The sequence below is a fragment of the Tachysurus vachellii genome, chromosome 1, assembly GCF_030014155.1.
Source record: "Tachysurus vachellii isolate PV-2020 chromosome 1, HZAU_Pvac_v1, whole genome shotgun sequence".
Lineage (NCBI taxonomy): Eukaryota > Metazoa > Chordata > Actinopteri > Siluriformes > Bagridae > Tachysurus > Tachysurus vachellii.
Genome location: NC_083460.1, coordinates 7,431,508 through 7,453,149, shown reverse-complemented (window position 1 = coordinate 7,453,149; position 21,642 = coordinate 7,431,508). Strand labels below are relative to the sequence as shown.

The window sequence follows — 21,642 nt, the reverse complement described above, 5'->3', positions numbered from 1 at the left end:
AAGAGAGGGAGTAGAAACAGAGAGGTGGGCATAAAATCCAAGGTGACCTTGGGGAAGCTCATCAGCCCATACAGTTATTCTGCTATTCAGTGAGATCCACAGGAAACATTATACAGCTGATAATTTATTGAGATCTAGCCGGAAACACGTTTATTCATCATAGAGGAAAAAGCAGCAATAATTCACACTTCTGTAGTCTGTCTGTTCCGGGTGACTTTGTGAAAATTTTTGCACTTTTCAACTTGCACTATTTCATAAAAAAGCATGCTCTTCTTGCTCTCTTCCCCTTTGTTGTGTTGTAGTCCATTGATCCGGGGCAACAGTTCACGTGGGAGCATTCGAACCTGGAAGTGAACAAACCGAAGAACCGCTACGCTAACGTCATTGCCTACGATCACACCAGAGTCATCCTTGCACCAGTGAATGGTACAGCTGAAAGAGCTTTCTCTCCTCTATACACAGCCGTGTACTGTGTAGATAATAAATGTAGTAAAAAAAGTACAAAAAAATTACATTTTAGCACATTAAAATATCCTATAATATATAATATAATAAGATTATTAACCCTATTTCTTGTAATATTTATTATTTAAAAGCTTTACCTTTTTTTCTTCTACTGGCACATTAATTTGCTCATTTCAATGTTTTTTTAATAAAAAAAAGTGCTTTATTGTCAGATTCGGTTTAATGTAATCTTGTAATAAGAAACATTAGATAAATCTGACTAGTTTCAGCTCATCACTTCACAATCTAGATGTCATTTTTTTGCAGTGTAGTACACAAAGCTGTGGACAAAAAGTCCTTCATCAGCTGTGCAAGCAAAGTGCTTGTGAAGCTGTAGGAAACAGAATCAAATTTTCATTCAGGTGAAATGCGATTTCTTCAGTTACTGTAGTAACCTGCAGTCTTGCCGGATTTCTCTTCATCTATCACACAGTCTATACACACAGCTCATAAGAAAAGACTTTGCAGACCAATCGTGGGTCTTTGGAAGATGTAGTACCTATAGGTATAACCTACTTCAATTCAATTCAATTCAATTTTATTTGTATAGCACCTTTAACAATTGTCATTGTCCCAAAGCAGCTTTACAGAACATAAGACATATACAACAAAAGTTTATTATTATACAAAGATTAATATTGTACAAAAGTTTTAGATTGATATGAAACTTATATTTAAATGTGTTTGTATTTATACCCAATGAACAAGCCTGAGGTGACTGGGTGACTGTGGCGAGGAAAAACTCCCTTAGATGGAAGAAGAAGAAATCTTGAGAGGAAGCAGACTCAAAAGGGAACCTCATCCTCATTTGGGTGACACTGTAGGGTGTGATTATAAATTGTTATAAACAATGGAGTGTTATTATGAATAATTTCCCTTATATAGTCATATGCATAGGAAGTGCACGTACTATAAATCACAGGGAAACTACAATGAAACACAACAGGATATTTCAAGAGAAACTAATCCAATAGTTTAACACTGAAGTTCTGAACACAGTCATAAACACACCAGTGAAAGGCTGAATGATGCAGTCGCTGCACTCGCATCAATAAATGTGAGACAGTTTTCTGAAGATGTTGGGTAATGTTTTTTTATCCTTCTTGGAAGGAGACTCCAGTGTCAGTGATTTGAGAAAGCATTAAGTTTGTGTTTTCTGCCACAGGTGGGTCTTTTTTGCTTTACAGTTTTTACTAACAAGTTGGATTGTTTGTTTTATTACCTTTAACAGAGAAGAAACAGAGGATGGTGAGGGAATGTTGTTTATAACCGCTCTAATGGAAGTGACAACAGGAACTAGCTTGTTAATGGGCTCTGCATGACAGTAAAATTCACAATAAATGGGTTTTAAAAACGTGATTTGTTAATCTTAATCACTAAAATATTGTAAATGGTGGTTGTTGCAGGTTTATGAGAGGAATAAAACACTTCGGGGAATGCTGTTGTGTAAGAAAACAACATGGATAAAATAACCATTAATTATTGGTTGATTGTTTTCCTATAGAAGCTCATCTCAGCAATTCATTGTGACCTTTTTTTGTACATTATATAATAGTAAATTTAGATTCAGGGTCAGGAAGCTGTGATTACTGAACCACGTCCTTTATTTTATTGTTTCTTTCTGGCTCCTCACAAAGCCATGTGTCTGTGCATGTACATGGACTAATTAGTTTCTCCATAGCACAGACCCTAATTAACATTAAGCAGTATCACTAAGCTCGGGTCAGTTCCTCTTCATTACATCTTGTAAAATTTTGCAATCAGAACAGTGTAAGCTAGTGTGATGGTTGAAAGAACAAGGATGACAAATGTTCTTCTGCAGAGTGAATGAAGTGAGAAAATTGTGGAATTAGTGGAAAAAATTAGGGTGTGAACATGTCTAATTATGTCAATTTATTAAAAAAAATATTTTCTTCAGCATTTCGTTTTTAGTATTATACTATGCAATGACTGCATAATTTGGATTGAGGTTTTAATAAAGGAAGTAGGAAAAAATGAATGGTGTACAGCTTCTTTAAGAGGCTGCCACCTGGTGTTTATAATACAGCATTATTCATTGAGGAAACAAAATTTAATGTATGTACTTCATTTATTTATAAGAAAATCCTCTATAAACAGCTCGAATATCAATCTTAATCAATAAGTGTGCTCTCAGGGAAATGAATTTAATGAAAATGAAATTGATATTTAAAGAAATGATATTTAAAGAAATGAAATTGGAAAATATTTCAACGTTTACCTGTTACCCACAATGCCGTTTTAATACCAGCTGGATACCAATAGGATTTTGTCCGTGTTTCATTTCTACCTAAAGACAGTGCAGCAGTGCTTTAGTCCTTTAGTCTGTCTAATCCTCTCACTTCCTCATCTTCACAACAGACTCAGAAAGATCAACTTTCAAAGTTTCAGTTTTCATGTAATACCCCATCGTGCTTGGTATCTCATCGATCACTAACTAGCCGAGCCGAGTCTCTCGATCACTATCTACGCACTGAACGTTCAGAACTAGTGGAGATCATTAATACTTGTGTTCATAATGGTTAAAACCTCTTCTCTTATCTAACATCATTGTCAGTTCTAACTAGAAAAGTGAGATAAAACAGAAAAGACAAAAAGCATCAAAATCGCTAGGAGAATCACAAATATTTCAGTTTTAACACATTTCAGGGTGGAGTTTTGCTTGAAGCATTGCAGTTATTGTTTGAAGCAAGTTATTGCATCATTTAGGAAAGAAGTGACCCTGCTTCACTGAGCTGCACAGTAAATTATTAGGTAATTGCACAGCACTAATTTGTGCTTTTTGGATTTACAGATGCTAATACACATTTTATTACTGTCCTTTTTTGGAATGTCATAAACATCATCCTTATTTGCATTGCTTAACGGGAACAGTTTCAGTTTTACCCCCATTACTGCAGATAGCTGCAGTATTAGTGCTTGCACATTCACTGCTCTACTACTGCCCCTTCTCTAAAGCACTACCACTGAGTGTGAGTGCTGTGAAATTACATTACACAACCACTAGCTTTGAAAGTTTTGTGCATAACTTGGTGCGTCAGAAAACAAAGGTCCATGTGCATATGCCTGATAAGAGACACTGTATTTATCTTAAGCCTGCACTTTTTGTTTAGTAGTTTAGTCTGTCTGAATATAGACTCCGACTGGACTGGGTTATTACAGGACTGAGTTCTCACACAGCTAATCCTGGACTCAAGCCACTTGCTTTAATGCTTAAAGATATCAAAGAGGGGGCCATTTTTAATACCAAGATTGTAACTCAGATGTTAAACCAATATAAACAGAACTACTTTTATTTGTTGTCTGTTTCAGGCATTATAGGTAGCGATTACATCAACGCAAACTACATTGACGGCTACAGGAAGCAGAACGCGTACATCGCCACGCAAGGCCCACTGCCCGAGACTTTTGGAGACTTCTGGAGGATGGTGTGGGAGCAGAGGGCTGCATCAATAGTTATGATGACTAAACTAGAGGAGAAATCACGGGTAAGAGAATCATTTAAGTGGGTGTGCAAGTGTAAGTGTGCCATGCTGGTGTCCCATACTGGTGTCACAGAAAGTGTAACTTCAGAGGTGTTTGTGTGTGTGTGTGTGTGAGAGAGAGAGAGAGAGAGAGAGAGAGAGAGAGAGCATGAGATAGTTTTACTTTAATGTGTAAAACTAGTGAGAGATAAGGTGTGAAAAGCAACAGCTGTTTTTGTTAGCAGTGCGTTTAAAGCCCCTGTCAATTAGCTTCTTACTATTAGCTGTAGCTTCTATGGTAACTTCTAAAAAATTCTTGCTAATGCACTGCTAATACATTTGTTTTGATTTTTGTTGATTTTTTAAACATCTTTGTCACACATTAAGTATCTTTGTGTCTGGAGGAAGTTGATCAAAGCAATGGCATTTTTATTGAGATAACATTTTAGCGTATTTCTTTTTTTTTTTTTTTTTACCCCAGTCTATATGTTCATATAATAATAATATATAATATAATAATATCATATAATCATATAATAATAATATATAATATAATAATAAAGAGAATGAGAGAATTACATATTTTTTAACCTGAGGTGCAAATTGTACTATTTTTTCTAGCACTGCCATGCTATGCTAATATGTGTAGCCTGTTACCACTGAAAATGGCTTTTCAGTTCTACACCACAATCCTATTGGTGTAAATTGCATTTTGTTTGTGCTTGACATTAATTAACTTGTATGTTAGGTTATATATCATAAGTTTATCCTTTGTTAATGTGTTTAAAATTCTTGTTAATGCTTGTGTCTGTGTTTGTATGTATAAAATAGAATATACTGTATGTTTCAATATCATATATACAGTCGACGTGTTTTTGTCTATATTTATGCTCCCGTTGTGTCTAATTGTGTTTCAGACATGATGTATGTTTGTGATTCATGGCTGTTGTGCTGTTGTGTGTTTTTTGTAGATAAAGTGTGATCAGTACTGGCCCAGCAGAGGCACAGAAACGTACGGCTTGGTGCAGGTCACTCTGCTGGACACAATGGAGCTCGCCACCTTCTGTGTGCGGACCCTCTCACTGCACAAGGTGATCTTTAATATCTTTTAAGGATTTCAAATATTGATAAACCGTACAGTTAAGGTAATTATATGTAAAAAGATATTAAAAACACAGAGACAAAATATCTTAGATTCCATCTTGTTTTCTTGCATGAAATCAAGCAGCCCATCAACCAATCAGTCTCCCTTTCACTTTCTCTATCTCTCCATCTTTCTCTATCTCTCTCACATTGTCTGCTTTCAGTTCCACTAACAGGTGATATTTCTTTCTACTTTCTGCCTGTCTGAAATTCTCTGCTCGTAGCTCTTTCTCCATGACTCGCTGTCTAAATTAATCTCAGTAGTTGACATTCTCTGTGTTTCTTACTGACGCTTTCCTCCAGAGACTCAGAGACTCAGGCTCTATAATTACCTTCCTCCAGCACAGAGAGTGTATCACATATCAGGCTTCTCTCTCGCTCTCTCTCTCTCTCTCTCTCTCTCTCTCTCTCTCTCTCTCTCTCTCTCTCTCTTTCGCTCACGCACACATTCGTGCATACACTTACAATTTTGTGGCCGAATTAATGAAATCACCTGATTGACTATATACAAAATCCCAATTTTCAGAAAATGATAATTAACGACACTTTATAGTAATAAATTCAACGTGACTGAAATTCCCACCCACATTTTAGTCAAATATGTATTATGAATTGATGAAAGTCCTGTACATTTGGCTGTTAAGGCAGTTAAGCTAGATTTGAGTAACTACTTTTAAAAACGTTTCCCATTATATGTTTATTACTATAGACTGACACATATTACACCCTACTGAGGGAAATAGACAGCAAAATTATTGCCTATAATTAATTTTTCCTCTGTGTTTTTGTATTTCCTTCTCTCGCACTCTCAGAGTGGCTGTAATGAGAGGAGAGAGGTGAGACAGTTCCAGTTCACAGCATGGCCTGATCATGGTGTTCCTGAGTATCCCACGCCATTCTTGGCTTTTCTGCGCAGAGTTAAAGCCTGTAATCCTCCGGATGCAGGGCCTATCATCGTTCACTGCAGGTCAGTATGAATCACACACACACACACACACACACACACACACACACACACTCACACACACACACTGACACACACACACACACACACACTCACACACACTGACACACACTTACACACACACACACATACACACACACAAACATTCATTTCAGTGGGTTTGATATTATTATCTTTAGTCATGGGGCATTTAGTGATGGTGGCTCAGTAGTTATGGCTCTGGGCTACTGTTTGGAAGTCTGAGTTTAAATCCTGGTTTCTGCCAACCTATTACTGTCGAGTCTCTGAGCCAGGATCTTAACCCTCAACTGTTTATCTACACTGCAAGCACAGTGCACTTTGTATAACACTGAATAAAATAAACTTCAACATTATTAACCTCCAAGTTTTTGTCATTTAGTTTTGGGTTGCAGGGCATTTGTATATAGATTCAGTATATATGTGATAATCTTAAGGCTGTTAGTTTTAGAAATGAAATATATTTCTCTTGTGCAGGTATCGCTACTATAGTATCTTAATTAAATTCATAAATATTGCAAACAATAGACTTTTATACGAGTTTCTAATAACATGGTAAAACTTGATAAATTGGTAATGGGTTTAATATTATCCAACCAAATCTATCAGAAAATTGCATCACTATGTGTATAATAAAAGCATTACGTCTCTATGGTCATCAGTATCATCCACAACAGTCTAGTTGTTACAAATCAATTTTGGTCAGCATCTGATTGTATTGAGATTTTTTGGTTGTTTGCCATTATTCAGCCACAGATACATGGACGGGTTTTTTCCAGACTGTCTCATATATACATACAAACTGGATCTGGACTTATGTCTCTCCAAAGCAGACTCCTTACCACAAAAAGCGTATTATCTTTCATCATATTTCCCATAAGTAATTTTAAGAATAGACAACCTCTACAATTGTAATGTGGCCTCTAATAAAGATTAAATAGAAAGTAAGATGTTGATTGCTTCTCCCATTTCCCCTGCTCTGTCTCATTCTGTTTGTCTCTATGAAATTTACAATGTGTGGTTAATTAAATCCACAGGATCATGTCTCTGGTCATGGAATGTGTCTTTGGAGACTTTATTATACATCTAACACACACACACATACACATACACAAAGAGACATTAGAATGCTCCTGATGTGATCGCTCTCTCTCTCAGTGCGGGCGTGGGACGAACGGGCTGCTTTATTGTGATCGATGCCATGCTGGAGCGTATCCGTCCTGAGCGTACCGTTGACATCTATGGTCACGTGACGCTGATGCGCTCTCAGAGGAATTACATGGTGCAGACGGAGGATCAGTACAGCTTCATCCATGAGGCTCTGCTCGAGGCTGTCACCTGTGGCAACACCGAGGTGGCAGCACGCAGCCTCTTCTCCTACATGCAGAAACTGGAACAGGTGGAGAGCGGAGAACACGTCACAGGCAGGGCACTGGAATTTAAGGTACAGACCCCATGTCAAGATGTCAAGTCTAACTTTAACTATATATAACTCATATACATTAGAAAGAAATCTTCTTCAGGACCACAGTGTGACACGCAACAATACAGCAGCATGGTAACACAGGACTACATACAGTATGTGGAAATACATTGAGTGGTCTAACCGTGTGGTCTGGAGTGTGTTATTTTCCTTATACCACAGCGATTTGCCAATGATTGTGATGGTCTGAATCATGTTTAAAATAACCAGTGCCAGAACTAATTTTCAAGCCAGGTTGTTATACGAAATTAATGCACGCCTTCTGAACTTAAAGCAATCAACTGTGCACATGGGAGAAAACCAGGACAAATTAATGTCTGTAAATGGAAGGATGTACACTATCATGCAATTGGGGTCATGTCTCAGAAGCATTTTAAATGCACATGTGAATAGATGATCATACAAATGCCGGATTGATTAGACGAAATGCAGGATAGCCAAAAAAACTGATTTATTAAACAAAACAAATAAAACCAAACACAGACACAACAAAGACAAAATAAACGACAACAAAAGACAAGGATTCCGCGCTGCCATAGGCAACGCAGCACAGCTAAATACTAAAGACACTTAGACACATAAGGGACAGGTGTGTTGAGGCGGGAAGGAATAGACAAGGGCAGGGCAGACACGTGAACAAGAAACGTAAACAAAATGCACATGGCCAAAGTCCAGTCTAGATCCTGACGGGAGGAAGCGGTTTTGAAGTCTGGTGGTGCAAGAATAGATGCTCAAGTGCTTTGTGCCAGATTGCAGAGGGGTGAAGAGAAAGGGGTTTGAGGGTCATTAATAATTATGGGTGCCTTACAGATGCTGTATTTGAGGTAGAAGGAGTCAGCAGGAGAGTCTGATAAAATGTATTTTCATTTATTCATACGCGCTTTTACTCAAATCTTCATGTTACTCAGAATAGTAATTGTTTTTGTAACTGTTTTGAGTTACATTTGTATAAAAGTTATATTGAATGTGTATCAGACTTTTAAAAGATGACATTTGTTAATGTTGAAACCCGTTTCCAAGCCTGCAATAACCAGAATCATTTAAAAAATATCTAAAAACTGCAGTTGGCAGTTATAGTATGACTGAATCTAGCTAGTGTGTTTATTTCTGGGTCTTGCTTTCATATTTCTGGCCCAGAAATTGGGCCTGACTCCAGTATTAACAGCTGTGTAGCACTAACTGATAGATAGATAGAGGTAATTTTAACAGAAGGAGTGGGGTTTGTTTGGGAGATTAGTCAAGTAAGTCATTGATTTCCAATTCTCCCTTTAGGCAAAATTACAAACTGCCTCTTTAAATTGGTAAATACTTAGTTTTAAGTCATATTACTACTAGTTAATGAGAGAGATTTTTTTGAGATAAGTACTTGTTTAAGCATTCTATTTTCATAATTTTATACACAAGTAGTCAGTCTTCTCCATCCACCTTTATTTTCCTTTAACTTTCTTCTGTCTAATCTAGTTTGCCTAACACTAAACGTATGTTTTCTTTATTTTTTCATAGCGCCTGGCGAACACTAAAGCTCACACCTCCAGGTTTGTGACGGCCAACTTGCCCTGTAACAAGTTCAAAAACAGGCTGGTGAACATCATGCCATATGAGACCACACGTGTGTGCCTGCAGCCAATCAGAGGCCTCGACGGCTCTGACTATATCAATGCCAGCTTTATTGATGGATACAGGTAAAGCATAGCGCAGCGTCAGAATACACTTTTGCTTTTTGTGAAATCCCGATTTACACTGATTGCCCTCATCCTATAACTATATACAGATTGTATGAGTTTCACTGTAGTTAATAAATAACATGCTTTGACAATTTAATATATTTTAAATTATTTACATTAATTTAAAGAAAAATTGTTTAGTAATAAACAGTAAATCATTTTGCTAAGGATTTATTTTGACCAGTGTGTTAAATCACATTGTTTAGAGTGGTCTATCTCCTTAGGATACCAGCTCACACCCTCTCCTTTTATCCCACATCTGCTGTGTTGTGAACACATTGGCAATTACCCCATAGTTTAATGTATTCTGATTGTGTATCTCCATGTTTTCCTCTTTCAGGCAGCAGAAGGCATACATCGCCACACAAGGTCCTTTAGCGGAGACCACAGAGGATTTCTGGAGGATGCTGTGGGAGCACAACTCCACCATCGTGGTCATGCTTACCAAACTGAGAGAAATGGGGCGGGTGGGTGACGGACTGTAACACACCACAACTTTTTATTTAGTTAGATACTGAAATATGTGCTTGATATTATACAACCAAAAAAGTAGCATGCCATGCGTGTGTGACCAGAAATGAGATTGTTCCCCTTGGTTTATTTATTTAAGCTAGTTGTTTATTTCTGGATATTATATTATAGCATATTATACAATATTTATTATATTATATTATATTATATTATATTATATTATATTATATTATATTATATTATATTATATTATATTATAGCATATTATATTATAGCGTATTATACAATATTATACAATATTATATTATATTATATTATATACTAAACTATACTATACTAAACTGTATTATATAATATTATATTAAATAATATTTATTGTAGTATATTATAGTATATTTTTATGTTCATTAGAGATATTAATTCAAGCATAAGGAATATTGCTCTATTTTTTTTTCACTTCCCACTTTCACATGCTTATCATCATGTGTGTGCAAACACAGGAAAAATGTCACCAGTACTGGCCTGCAGAACGCTCTGCCCGCTACCAGTACTTTGTGGTAGACCCCATGGCTGAGTACAACATGCCGCAGTATATCCTGAGAGAATTCAAAGTTACAGACGCAAGAGTGAGTACTGCACGACCCAAAGAGAGCAATACACAAACATTTCCTCGTCAGATCTTCACCGCTAATTAAAAAATGCTAAGCGTTCCATCAAAGATCTTAAAGATTACAGTTGTCGGGCGTGTTGTGCGTGAGATGTAAAGTAAATGAGATTATTGAGTGTTAATTTATGATGAAAGCTGCGATTGCTGTGTCAAATTCAGATCAGAAAAAGGCTCTAGAAGGAATATAACGGAAACTCCAACTTGCCACATGAAATAGTTATTGAATGATAAAAATATTAAATGGTAGCAAACTAAGTCTCATTCGCACGTCAAGAATTCTGAGAAATATCAGTGCAATTATTTTTTTGCATTTTTTTTGCTTGTGTTTTTTTGCCAGGAAATGTGCCATTAATTTATACATGAATAGTTCCTTTAAAATTGTCATTTTAAATTCCATTTTCAAGGATGTATCAATAAAGATGTTGCTTACTTGCATGAAATCTCCTGTAAACATTGCCATTTATCTTGTTTTACACAGATATTTAGTAACTCAAGGGCTAAACGAGTGCTATTAATAAAGCTGCAATAAATATAGATCAATCTAATAATCCTATAGATACGCTGATAACCTTACAGACTGTTCCTGGAGCCTACAGTACTTCCATAAATGTAAAATGAACAACTCTTTACAGAAAGCTTCACCATATAAGTCATTGTATAGTATATTCCTCAGAGCTGCACTTACAGAACATGAATCAACACCTTTTGACCATTAGATTTGAGTGTTTGAGGCATGTGGTAGTCTAAATGGGAAGGTGTTAGTCTAGTGATCGGAAGGTTGTAAGTTCAAATCCTAAGTCCCTTAAGCTACCTGAGCAAAGCCCTTAGAACTTGGTTGTAAAAAAGGGAAATATGACTTAAGCCGCTCTGGATAAGGATTTCTGCCAAATGCCATAAATGAAGAATTCAGCTGTAGTGGAAAAACAATTATACATAAATGTATATGGTAGGGGCACGGTGGCTTAGTGGTTAGCATGTTCACCTCACACCTCCAGGGTTGGGGGTTCGATTCCCGCCTCCGCCTTGTGCGTGTGGAGTTTGCATGTTCTCCCCGTGCCTCGGGGGTTCTCCCCCAATCCAAAGACATGCATGGTAGGTTGATTGGCAACTTTGGAAAAATTGTGTGAGTGCGTGAGTGAATGAGAGTGTGTGTGCCCTGCGATGGGTTGGCACTCTGTCCAGGGTGTATCCTGCCTTGATGGCCGATGATGCCTGAGATAGGCACAGGCTCCCCGTGACCCGAGGTAGTTCGGATAAGTGGTAGAAAATGAGTGAGTGAGTGAGTGAGTTTATATGGTAAAGAAATACTACAAGGCAATTACAGATCTTTTTTTAGGTGTTTGAACAATACACTTTCATGCTCTGTCAACTGTTTTATCATATTCTCATTGTGCGTTTGTTCTGCTCTGTTTCTCTCTGAAGGACGGACAGTCACGGACAGTCAGGCAGTTCCAGTTCACTGACTGGCCTGAACAGGGAGTGCCAAAATCAGGAGAGGGTTTTATCGATTTCATTGGGCAGGTGCACAAAACCAAGGAGCAGTTCGGGCAGGACGGGCCAATCACTGTCCACTGCAGGTTTGTTGTAGTACTGGACACATCTAATACGTAGCCATGTTCCACCTATCAGAGATAACTTGGCTCTTTCTCAAGGGGTCACGGGTGCAAATCTCCGCTGATGGTTTCTGCTGCTATGCCCTTGGAAATAAGCACTTGACCTCATGTGAATACAGGGCAGCAGCACTTGCAGCTGGTTAAATATAAATGTCCTCGGAGACCGCGGTAGTCACGTGACACAGCTGAAACGTTAAACCTGAATTCTAGCTGTAGTGCACAAGTCTGTACTGCTTACAAGTGCTTATTCTGAGGACACAGTGTAATTCAGTTGTCCTCTCCAAACTATGCTGTTGTATTATCTACGGTTCAGAAGTTACCAGTGATCAAGGGCAAATACAGTAAGTATTAAAATAGATAATACCACACTCCTACAGATGCACTTTGAAGCTGCATTAGTGTAATTCAGCGAAATCAAAAAAATAAACAGACTGCTAGCTTTCCCTCTAAATTATTAGGGCAGCTACATGCAACGATGCTGAGAAAGAGCAAAGACGGTTTTTCAAATGTTGCAGACTGAGCATGTTTGCCCAAAAAAAGTAAAGCGATACTTAATGACACAAAGCCAAATGTTTAACTTAATGATTGACCACAATCTGTCAGCGAGGTGGTGCCTCTCAAGGTAAAAAACAGTCCTGAACGCAGTGTTAGCAAATAGACATGATTTATTAACAAAATAATGACGGTGAGAAGCACAGGAAAAAACTTGGGCAAAAAATGAACTTAGCTAGAAATTCAACCGAAACTCAAAACTGCGTCACTAAATACACAGACTGAGGGCATCGAACAGAAACCACGAACAAGACAACCATATACTGTAAGGAACAGGTGTGAAGAGCTGGAAAGGTATAAAGGCTAAGGTGGGGCGAAGACATCTGAACATGAAACATAACAACATCACATGACATTATGCAAAAACATACACTGCCTGAACTCCCCCTAGTGCACCGGAAGCGATTGTCCAATCATAACCCTGACAGAAAAAGCATCATGTGAAACTGTATAGAATGTGTTTACTTTATATGTTTATATGTGAGGTTTTGTTTCAGTTAATGCCACAAGTGAGAATAGATATAGACTTTTTTTTATCACCTATTCGTGTATACATGATTTTTATGATATTTACTCTACAGATTTACTGTGAGGGTTTAATACGTGGTAAAGGAAAAAAAGACAGGACCTCTAACAGGAAGAAGAAGGGTCAGGATAATGGCTACATGAGCCGCTGCCTCACATTAGACTGACTAATAAATCAAATGAGAGTGATTCATTAAGCAGGAGTCAACCTTCTCTTCCACTTCCTTTTTTTTTTAGCTAACAGCTCATCTGTCTCATTTGCTTATTGACTCATTCCACACACACACACACACACACACACACACACTGTGCTTTTCAATGTGGTTGTTGATCTCTTACTTATTCTCTTACTTATTTCTCTCTCTCTCTCTCTCTCTCTCTCTCTCTCTCTCTCTCTCTCTCTCTCTCTCTCTCTCTCTCTTGCTCTCGCTCAGTGCTGGTGTTGGTAGGACAGGTGTGTTCATCACTCTCAGTATCGTGCTGGAAAGGATGCGTTACGAGGGTGCTGTGGACATCTTCCAAACTGTCAAAATGCTGCGCACACAACGACCAGCCATGGTGCAGACAGAGGTAAAACAAACCCTCTTTCAAATCCTAAATTTAAATTACATCTATCTTTACTTCTATTCATAAGTATTAACACAAGGCCATATTCACAGATGGCAAGTTCTGTTCATATTTAAGTGTGAAAAGTTGCTCATATTCGGAGCCAAAATTGAAATGAAAGTCATTGACTGCATATGGTTCATGTTGTTTCTTGAGTAAAAGCATTTTCAGCAGTGCCTAGGGAACCATTTTTATAGACAAGTATTATGTATGTGACACTGGCTTCCTCAAATGACAATCCATAGTATTTTACAGACCAGAACACACATTATAGCTTTATATTTTGTGTGAAACTGCCAGACAGTGGTGCTGGATTTAATACACTCCTCTGTAGAGCTTTTCATCTCGCACCAAAAATGCCGAAAGAACAACAACTTATGAGACACATGAATACACACTTCTGATTCAAACTTGATTTTGTGTTACTCTCTTTATAGATGGCTTTGACTTTGACAAGTCTTGGTCTCGGACTTATGTAAATACCCTCCTCTATTGTCCAGATTTTCTTCAGTGGTTGATTTAACCCTGCATGTCTTGGTCTTTGTCTGTACAGGATGAATACCAGTTCTGTTACCAAGCCGCCCTCGAGTACCTGGGAAGCTTCGATCACTATGCAACATAAAAGGAGGAAGAACACACTCATCAACTCAACTCACGTACACCTGTCTCAATGTTTTACAACGCTACAGAAATTTTCTTGTTCCATGATGCCATCGTGAAAGGGGATACATTTTGAAGTACGATAACATCTAAGACTATTTTGGAGGAGGAAAAGAAAAAAAATGACAAAATGTTTTCTCTCAAGAGCTTCCCAGGGAAGTTCTGTATCACAGCAAGCTTATTACCTCAGTGTTCAGTTATTGATATTAATGTCGTGGTCGCCTTTTTAGAAATATTACAACGTGGGTAAATAAATGAAACCTCTTTCAAAACAAAAAATACAATATGTTATAAAAAACCTAACAAACAAAAAAAAAAACTATGAAATCAAACGCCTGGAAAATTGCTGCACTCTTCACTGGGAGTTTAAACCGAACTGTATTTGCCAATGAAAAGATCAGAGATGAACTCCAGGTCAGCTCCTGTATGATGAAGGTTTTCAGTGCTGTTAAAGAAGCAGAACTCGTACCTTCTGTGCCTCAAGGAGCAACAACAGCAGAGGGTCAAAGGTTATGGATTCTTTTGGTTTCGGAGGCGAGCGGCTGTATCACGGACTCTTCTTACACTACATTAGTAATGTGATATAATCAGCTTCAGTGTCTCTTTTACTCCTGGTCATTTGGAGCGCTATTGTGATTGAACCTTGCCTTTGAAGAGCTGTCAGATACGTCTATAGATTTTGTCGGTTTTCAACAGAGCGCCTGTGAATACTGTTATTCTGATGTGTGTCAGTCTTTCTCTTCCTTTCTCTTTCTCTCTGTCTCTTTCTCTCTACACAAATATGCTGCTTTATACCCTGTGTGTGAGACAAAAATAGTCAGTCATGTCCTGAAATTGTGGAGATCAAGAAGCTGGCTTTCTTTGGGCCCTATATAAAGACCATGTGGATAAAAACACACCCTTATTCTGTTCTGGGAGATTGTAGGATTGTAATTAGGACACATTTAGGCAGAGAAAACCTAATGCCAAAGTATTTTTAATTCTGATTCAAACGGTCCTGCCAACTCTAAAAGTCTCAAGATTCCGCTTGCAAGTCAATTTCAAAGCATTCTAGCATTCCTTTATAGTTTTTCACGAAAAAAAAGAAAACAAAACGCTTTGTAAATTTGAATTAAAATCATTGCCAAAAGCAAAAACTGACCGCAGGAGCCAGTACCAGTCAGTCATTCCAGTTATTCTCTGACTTAATCGAACCGAGCTAGAAGAAATTGTTATGTTTTTGCTTAGTGGAGGAGTCGTGTGTAGGAATAGCACAAATGAGTTTCATAAGAATAGTTACCGAGGATTTAGCACAAGCCGTCTGAAACGGAAGAAAACGGAGGACGGTTCCTGTAGGCCTGATACTCTTCTCGTGAAGAGACTAAAAGTGAGCCTTACTGTCGTTGTCAAATATTTAACCAACATGATTTTTTTTATTTCGTTTTGCTGATATTATGCTTGTATTTTTAATAATATTTATATCTTTTTTTGAGTACTTGCTGGAATATAATCGACGAGATATTGTGTAGTTGGCGAGCTAATGTGACTGTACATGGTCCCTCTGTACGTTATTTTGATATTTCCTGTACAATTCTCTCTTAGAGTGTCCTGTAGGAACAGAACAGCACAAGGCCTGGAACGAGCTTGTTCCTAAAAAAAAAAAAGAAAAAAGAAAGAAAGAAAAAAAAAAAAAATCTGAATGATGCCCCAGAAGGGACAAACGACTCTTTTTAATATTGTAAAAATGACCATGTACCCTGTTCCTCATCAGAAAGATCAGCTTTTCGAAGTGTCGGTACTATAAATACAGTTCTCAGTTCTCCAGCTAATAGGAATAATTACCCTAAAACAAATGACCACTATTTAAAAGTATCGGAGGGAGATTAAGGGACATTAAAACCACTGCGACTTTTAAATCCTATTATTTATAGCACACACTGATGGAGTACTGATGTTATTTTAACTTATATTATTACCCTTTATTGTCCAATCTACTTATGATTACGGCTGATGTTTGCTGATATATATCTATATATATACACACAGTATATATATGTGGAAACGATTACGGTTAAATTGCACAATTTACAAAATGATGATCAAAATAGCTCTGTATCAGTCGAGCAGATGTTCAAATGCACTTTGCAGTTGAAAACGGGCTAAAGTGGAAGACGAGATTAACTTTTCTCTTCATCTTTCAAGTTAAAGCACATCCGAAAGACTTACAACTGAAAATGAGCTTTACAAGTATAAAGAAATATATCTATAGCCAGCTTTTGTAATATCTTACAAATGTTACAGCACATACAAAGCGATTCTTTCTCTTTTTGTTGTAACATCAAATTCAAGTATATAAGAATGGGATTTTTTTTTTCTCCTTTTAAAGCGATTAGAGAGAAATAAAATAAAATGAAGTTAGATGTAAAAAAAAAAATGTACATAAAATCTAAACACTTTAATTGATATCGAATATTCACTACCCGAATAAGTTCATTGTTGTTGTTTTTTTTACAGAAAGTACTGTATTGAGCTCTCTGAGATATTTCTCAATGAGTTTTTTGAACAAAGTGATTTTGCCATTTTCTTCCATTCCTTAATGCAAAATTTCCCCAACTCTTCCAAAATAGACAGAGAACATTAACTTGCAGCAATTTTTAGGTGATGCCACAGATTTTCAAGCGTCCCTTGAAAACCCTGCTGTTTTTAAGACATTCTTTGTCATTCCTGCTCATGGAGACCCAGATCTCCATGAAGCTGAAGAAACAGGTTCTCCTCAAGAACCTGCTTGTAATTAACTCCATCCATGTTGCTCTTGATGGCAACAAGATTTCAAGGTCCTCCTGCTTAAAAGCAACCACAGAGTTTATCTGGGTGTTGGGTTGCAATTGTTTTACACCAAACATAATGCTTTGCTTTTAGACCAGTTGACTCAAAATCTTTTCCAAAAGCTCTCAGATTTGCTCCCATACCTTCTCACAAACTCCATATTATCCATTCTCAGAAATGGCTTCCTTCTGTCCATTTTTCTACCGAGGCTAGATCTGTGAAGAGCTGATGATATTGTTGAGATCTAAACAGGCTCTACCATTTTAGACAGTGAGCAGTGTATCTCATTCAGTGTTATAGCTGGGCTCTTAGACACCTCCTCTTAGACAGCTGTCCTTCTTGCCCATGTTCTCAGTTTGAAAGGATGGCCTGATCTGTGTGGTGTCAGGGTTGTGCCATATTTTTTCAAAAACATTTTTCCATTACAATGGATTTCACAGCACTCCTAGGAGGTTGTAAAGCTTTGTGGATCTTTTTCTAGTCTTGCACAGCTTTTTCTTCTATATCTTGAACCTTCATAGGCAGTCCATTGGTCCTCATAACAGCAGGACTGATCTGATCTGACATTTTATTTGTGAGACCTCGCAAAGTCAGAGATGTTTATTGTGTAAGCATACAGCCAGGTGGATTTGATCTTATTTAACATCTTTCGTGTGAGTGCTCAAGAAAATGAAATACAAGGTCTAATTTAGACTGTTAAAAGAGGGCAGAATGGGACTTAAATAATTAATTGATTAAGCAGTTTTTTTTTTTTTTTAATAATTCTGAGAGCATCCAAAAAAATGTATTTAATTTTATGAGTCACTCATAATACAAGAAGCAGAAATAAATGCATATTCTTTCATTTGATATACAGCAAAAAGAGAACTTATCACTATGGGGTGAATGCTTACTGGAGACACTGTAAAAGAGAGAATGTAAAGCAGGATAACTCACAGAATTTGAACAAAATTGTACCCAAAAATTTGAATACTTTGCAAGATATTCAGGCCACGTGCTAACAGGTGTTCATACGTTCAACCTCTTTCTTCTCTCTGCTGATTTATTTGAAATCATATATGTAGATATGTTGACTTTGTAATAAAATCAGAAAGACTGGATACACGCTTATTTTCAATGTGTCTGAATTCTTTTCCAGATTTTCTCAAATGCAGGTGATCAGCTAACATCATTTCTGTTCTCAATTTCAAGCACATAGCCAACAGCTTGAAAGCTATTAGTCGGTCAATATCTCAGCATTTCTGTGCTTCACATTTAATCAAAATTTTCTGCTCAAGCCAGAAATCACAATAGCTTGTCAAATTCTGTTTACTTTTCCATCTTTCTCTATTTTTCCCTTGTGAATTGTTTCTCACTTCTCTTCCTGCCTCAATACTTTCCTATATCGCAATTTCTGTTCTTTCTCAATTCTTATCTGCGGTACAAGCTGTTCACAGCACCATCTCTACACCTAGCACTTGTTTTTCAAATCCAGGTAAACAGAGATACAATCCACCACCTGTCCTCTTTCCTCACATTCATCTTGCTATCCCTTGTTTAAATTAAGATTCAGTGTTACATTTACAGCATTTGGCAGACGCCCTTATCCAGAGCGACTTACATGATCTCATTTTTATACAGCTGAACATTTGAGAGTTAAGAGCCTTGCTCAGGGGCCCAACAATGGCAGCTTGGTGGACCTGGGATCGAACTCACAACCTTCCGATTGGTAGCCCAACACCTTAACAACTAGGATACCACAGGCCCCTTTTTGTTAGGTTAAAAAAAACTTAGGCCTGGGAAGGAAATGTCAATTTGAAGACATTTCTTCATTGTTGTTTAGATTCTTATAATGTTTAATTCTATCCAGAGTTTTTAAATAAAAGTAATAGCACTGATATGCTCAGATGAGCCAAAACATTATGACCACCTGCATAATAGGATGTTGGTCCTCCACATGCTGCCAAAGCAGTTCTGACCCCTGAAGCATGGACTTTACCAGACTTCTGAAGATGCCACTAAGACTTTTGTAGTTTTGAGTATTTAAGTCCTGGCACTGCAGATCAGATTTGGATCAGACCTTGTGTTCAGCACATCCCATAGATGCTTGATGGGAATGAGGTCTGGAGGATTTGGAAGTCAGGACAACCTTTGAAATCTTAATCATGTTCCTCAATTACCTCTGCCACTGGAGAATACCATAGCTATAAAACAGAATAGGTGTCAAATTGACATCCACATGACTACCCAGGGTTTTTCAACAAAACATTGCCCAAAGAATCAAATTCCTTCCACCGACTTGCATTTTCTTCAAAGTGAATCCCGCTGCTGTTACTTCCTCCAAAAAACCATGTACATTTTCTCGGCTGTCTACATGGCGTAAAAGAAAACGACACTTCAATCTTCTTCCATTGCTTCATGGTCCAGTTCTGATGCTCACGTGCCAAATGGCTGTGGACAGAAGTCAGTATGGGCACTCTGACCAGCCTTCAGCTCTAAAACCCCAAAACCAACATTAGTTTTTCCAGCAATTTTTGCTACTTTTGCTATTGGGATTGGACCAGACAGAGTAGCATTCTCAGCCCACGAGCCTAACCTGTCGCTATTTTACCGGTTGTCCTTTATATTGGAGCATTTTTGAAGATGCTAACCATTACATATCACTGTAACAGCCTAAAAGACCTGCCGTTCGGACATGCTTTGACCCAGTCGTCTAGCCACCACAATCTGGCCCTTGTGAAGGTCACTTAAATCCTTACACTTTCCTATTTTTCCTGACTGTTCACTTCCTGCATAATATATCCCACCCCTTGACAGGTGCCAGAGTAACAAGGCAACAAGATAACTGAAAGGTATTTACATCAACTCTCAATGGTTTTAATGTTTAATAAACACACACACACACACACACACACACACATATATATAGTTCAAACCGGCGTCAGAATGGAGAAGAAAGGTGATTTAAGTGACTTTGAACGTGGCATGGTTGTTGGTGCCAGACGGGCTGGTCTGAGTATTTCAGAAACTGCTGATCTACTATGATTTTCATGCACAACCATCTCTAGGGTTTACAGAGAATGGTATGAAAAAGAGAAAATATCCAGTGAGGGGCAGTTCTGTGGGCGCAAATGCCTTGTTGATGCCAGAGGTCAGAGGAGAATGGCCAGACTGGTTCGAGCTGATAGAAAGGCAACAGTAACTCAAATAACCACTCGTTACAACCGAGGTATGCAGAAGAGCATCTCTGAATGCACAACACGTCGAACCATGAGGCGGATGGGCTTCAGCAACAGAAGACCACACCGGTACTAGTAAGGTGTACCTAATAAAGTGGCCGGTGAGTGTGTATATGTATATATATATATGTCATACAAACTTACATAAATCTCTGACAAATATACAACTCAGATACAGATAATGACATACCTACGGTACACACTCACGTTACACACTCACACTTTATATAGTGGTTCTGAAGTCTTCAATAGATGGCGATACAACTCACACAGCAGGAAATATGTACATTAATCCAGCAGTGGTGTTCAGAATTTGTTTCTTGGCATGTCTGATTGACCATGTGCTCAGAACAGGAACCTCCCAAAACTGTGTTGGTTCTACTGAACAGAAACTAAAATAAAAATGATTTACAAAATTCCTGAAGCTTAGGATTTCCACTGTTCATTACTATTCATAAATTTTTATTTAATACTCTGCCTAATTTAACCACCTGGATGCTGTGCACTCTTTTACTTATTTTTGTTTTTCTATAAAGATGGAAGTCCCTATTTTCCCTATTTATGTTTAATGTTCAATAATGTTTAACCTCAGGGGCTTTGTGTATTTTTTTTCTTCTTCTTTTGTTCAATTGTCTCATTCTGCTTGTAATGGATCTCGTTACTGTATACAGGGCCTGTGTCCAGGAAACCAGGTAATCTAATCCTTCCCATGTCCAAAGGGTGGCTGGATTATCCTACTCACACCCTTAACCATAGGTAAATCCTCTTATCATATACATATGTTTTTTTATTTAAACAAATTTAAGGGTTTACACAGAATACCTGTGTGTTGTGTGAACATTGTGAGTGTGAATCTTTCAGCCGTTGCAACAGAGGTCACTGAGATGGAAAAGACGCGTAGCAAGTGGAAGCGACAGCATTCAGAGGACAGCGAGGACAACATGGTTGCTGACAGAGCCCTGAGGTGTGTTTGTGTTAAATGTTAAAGTGTAACGTTAATCATTTCTAAGGCAATTGGTAAGGGGTGGTGATTTATTACAAAAATGTGCAAATGGAAATAAATAAAATAAAAGTTTATATATACGGACTACTGCGAGAATGAATTTCTGGTGATTTATACCCAAGATTTTATAGGTGCTGCTTTCTGAATAGGTTAAAGTTTTTGTCAACTTTGATTATGGGCAATGCAAACTTTTTTTAATGTGCT

General features: G+C 37.7%; 1 protein-coding gene across 6 annotated transcripts in view; it reads left to right on the top strand.

Annotated features, from left to right (window-relative positions):
• ptprsb (protein tyrosine phosphatase receptor type Sb) overlaps positions 1–17,629 on the top strand; it is a 124,164-nt gene extending 106,535 nt beyond the window's left edge. For all 6 annotated transcript variants that reach the window (XM_060870754.1, XM_060870778.1, XM_060870760.1 and 3 more), the window contains 11 exons: positions 303–426; positions 3,835–4,010; positions 4,958–5,077; positions 5,942–6,096; positions 7,270–7,555; positions 9,098–9,276; positions 9,659–9,785; positions 10,290–10,415; positions 11,879–12,033; positions 13,581–13,716; positions 14,306–17,629. In XM_060870754.1, coding sequence (XP_060726737.1) covers positions 303–426; positions 3,835–4,010; positions 4,958–5,077; positions 5,942–6,096; positions 7,270–7,555; positions 9,098–9,276; positions 9,659–9,785; positions 10,290–10,415; positions 11,879–12,033; positions 13,581–13,716; positions 14,306–14,374 — 1,653 coding nt within the window. In that variant the 3' untranslated portion in view covers positions 14,375–17,629. The remainder of the gene's footprint in view (positions 1–302; positions 427–3,834; positions 4,011–4,957; positions 5,078–5,941; positions 6,097–7,269; positions 7,556–9,097; positions 9,277–9,658; positions 9,786–10,289; positions 10,416–11,878; positions 12,034–13,580; positions 13,717–14,305) is intronic.
• The last annotated feature ends 4,013 nt before the right edge of the window (positions 17,630–21,642 follow it).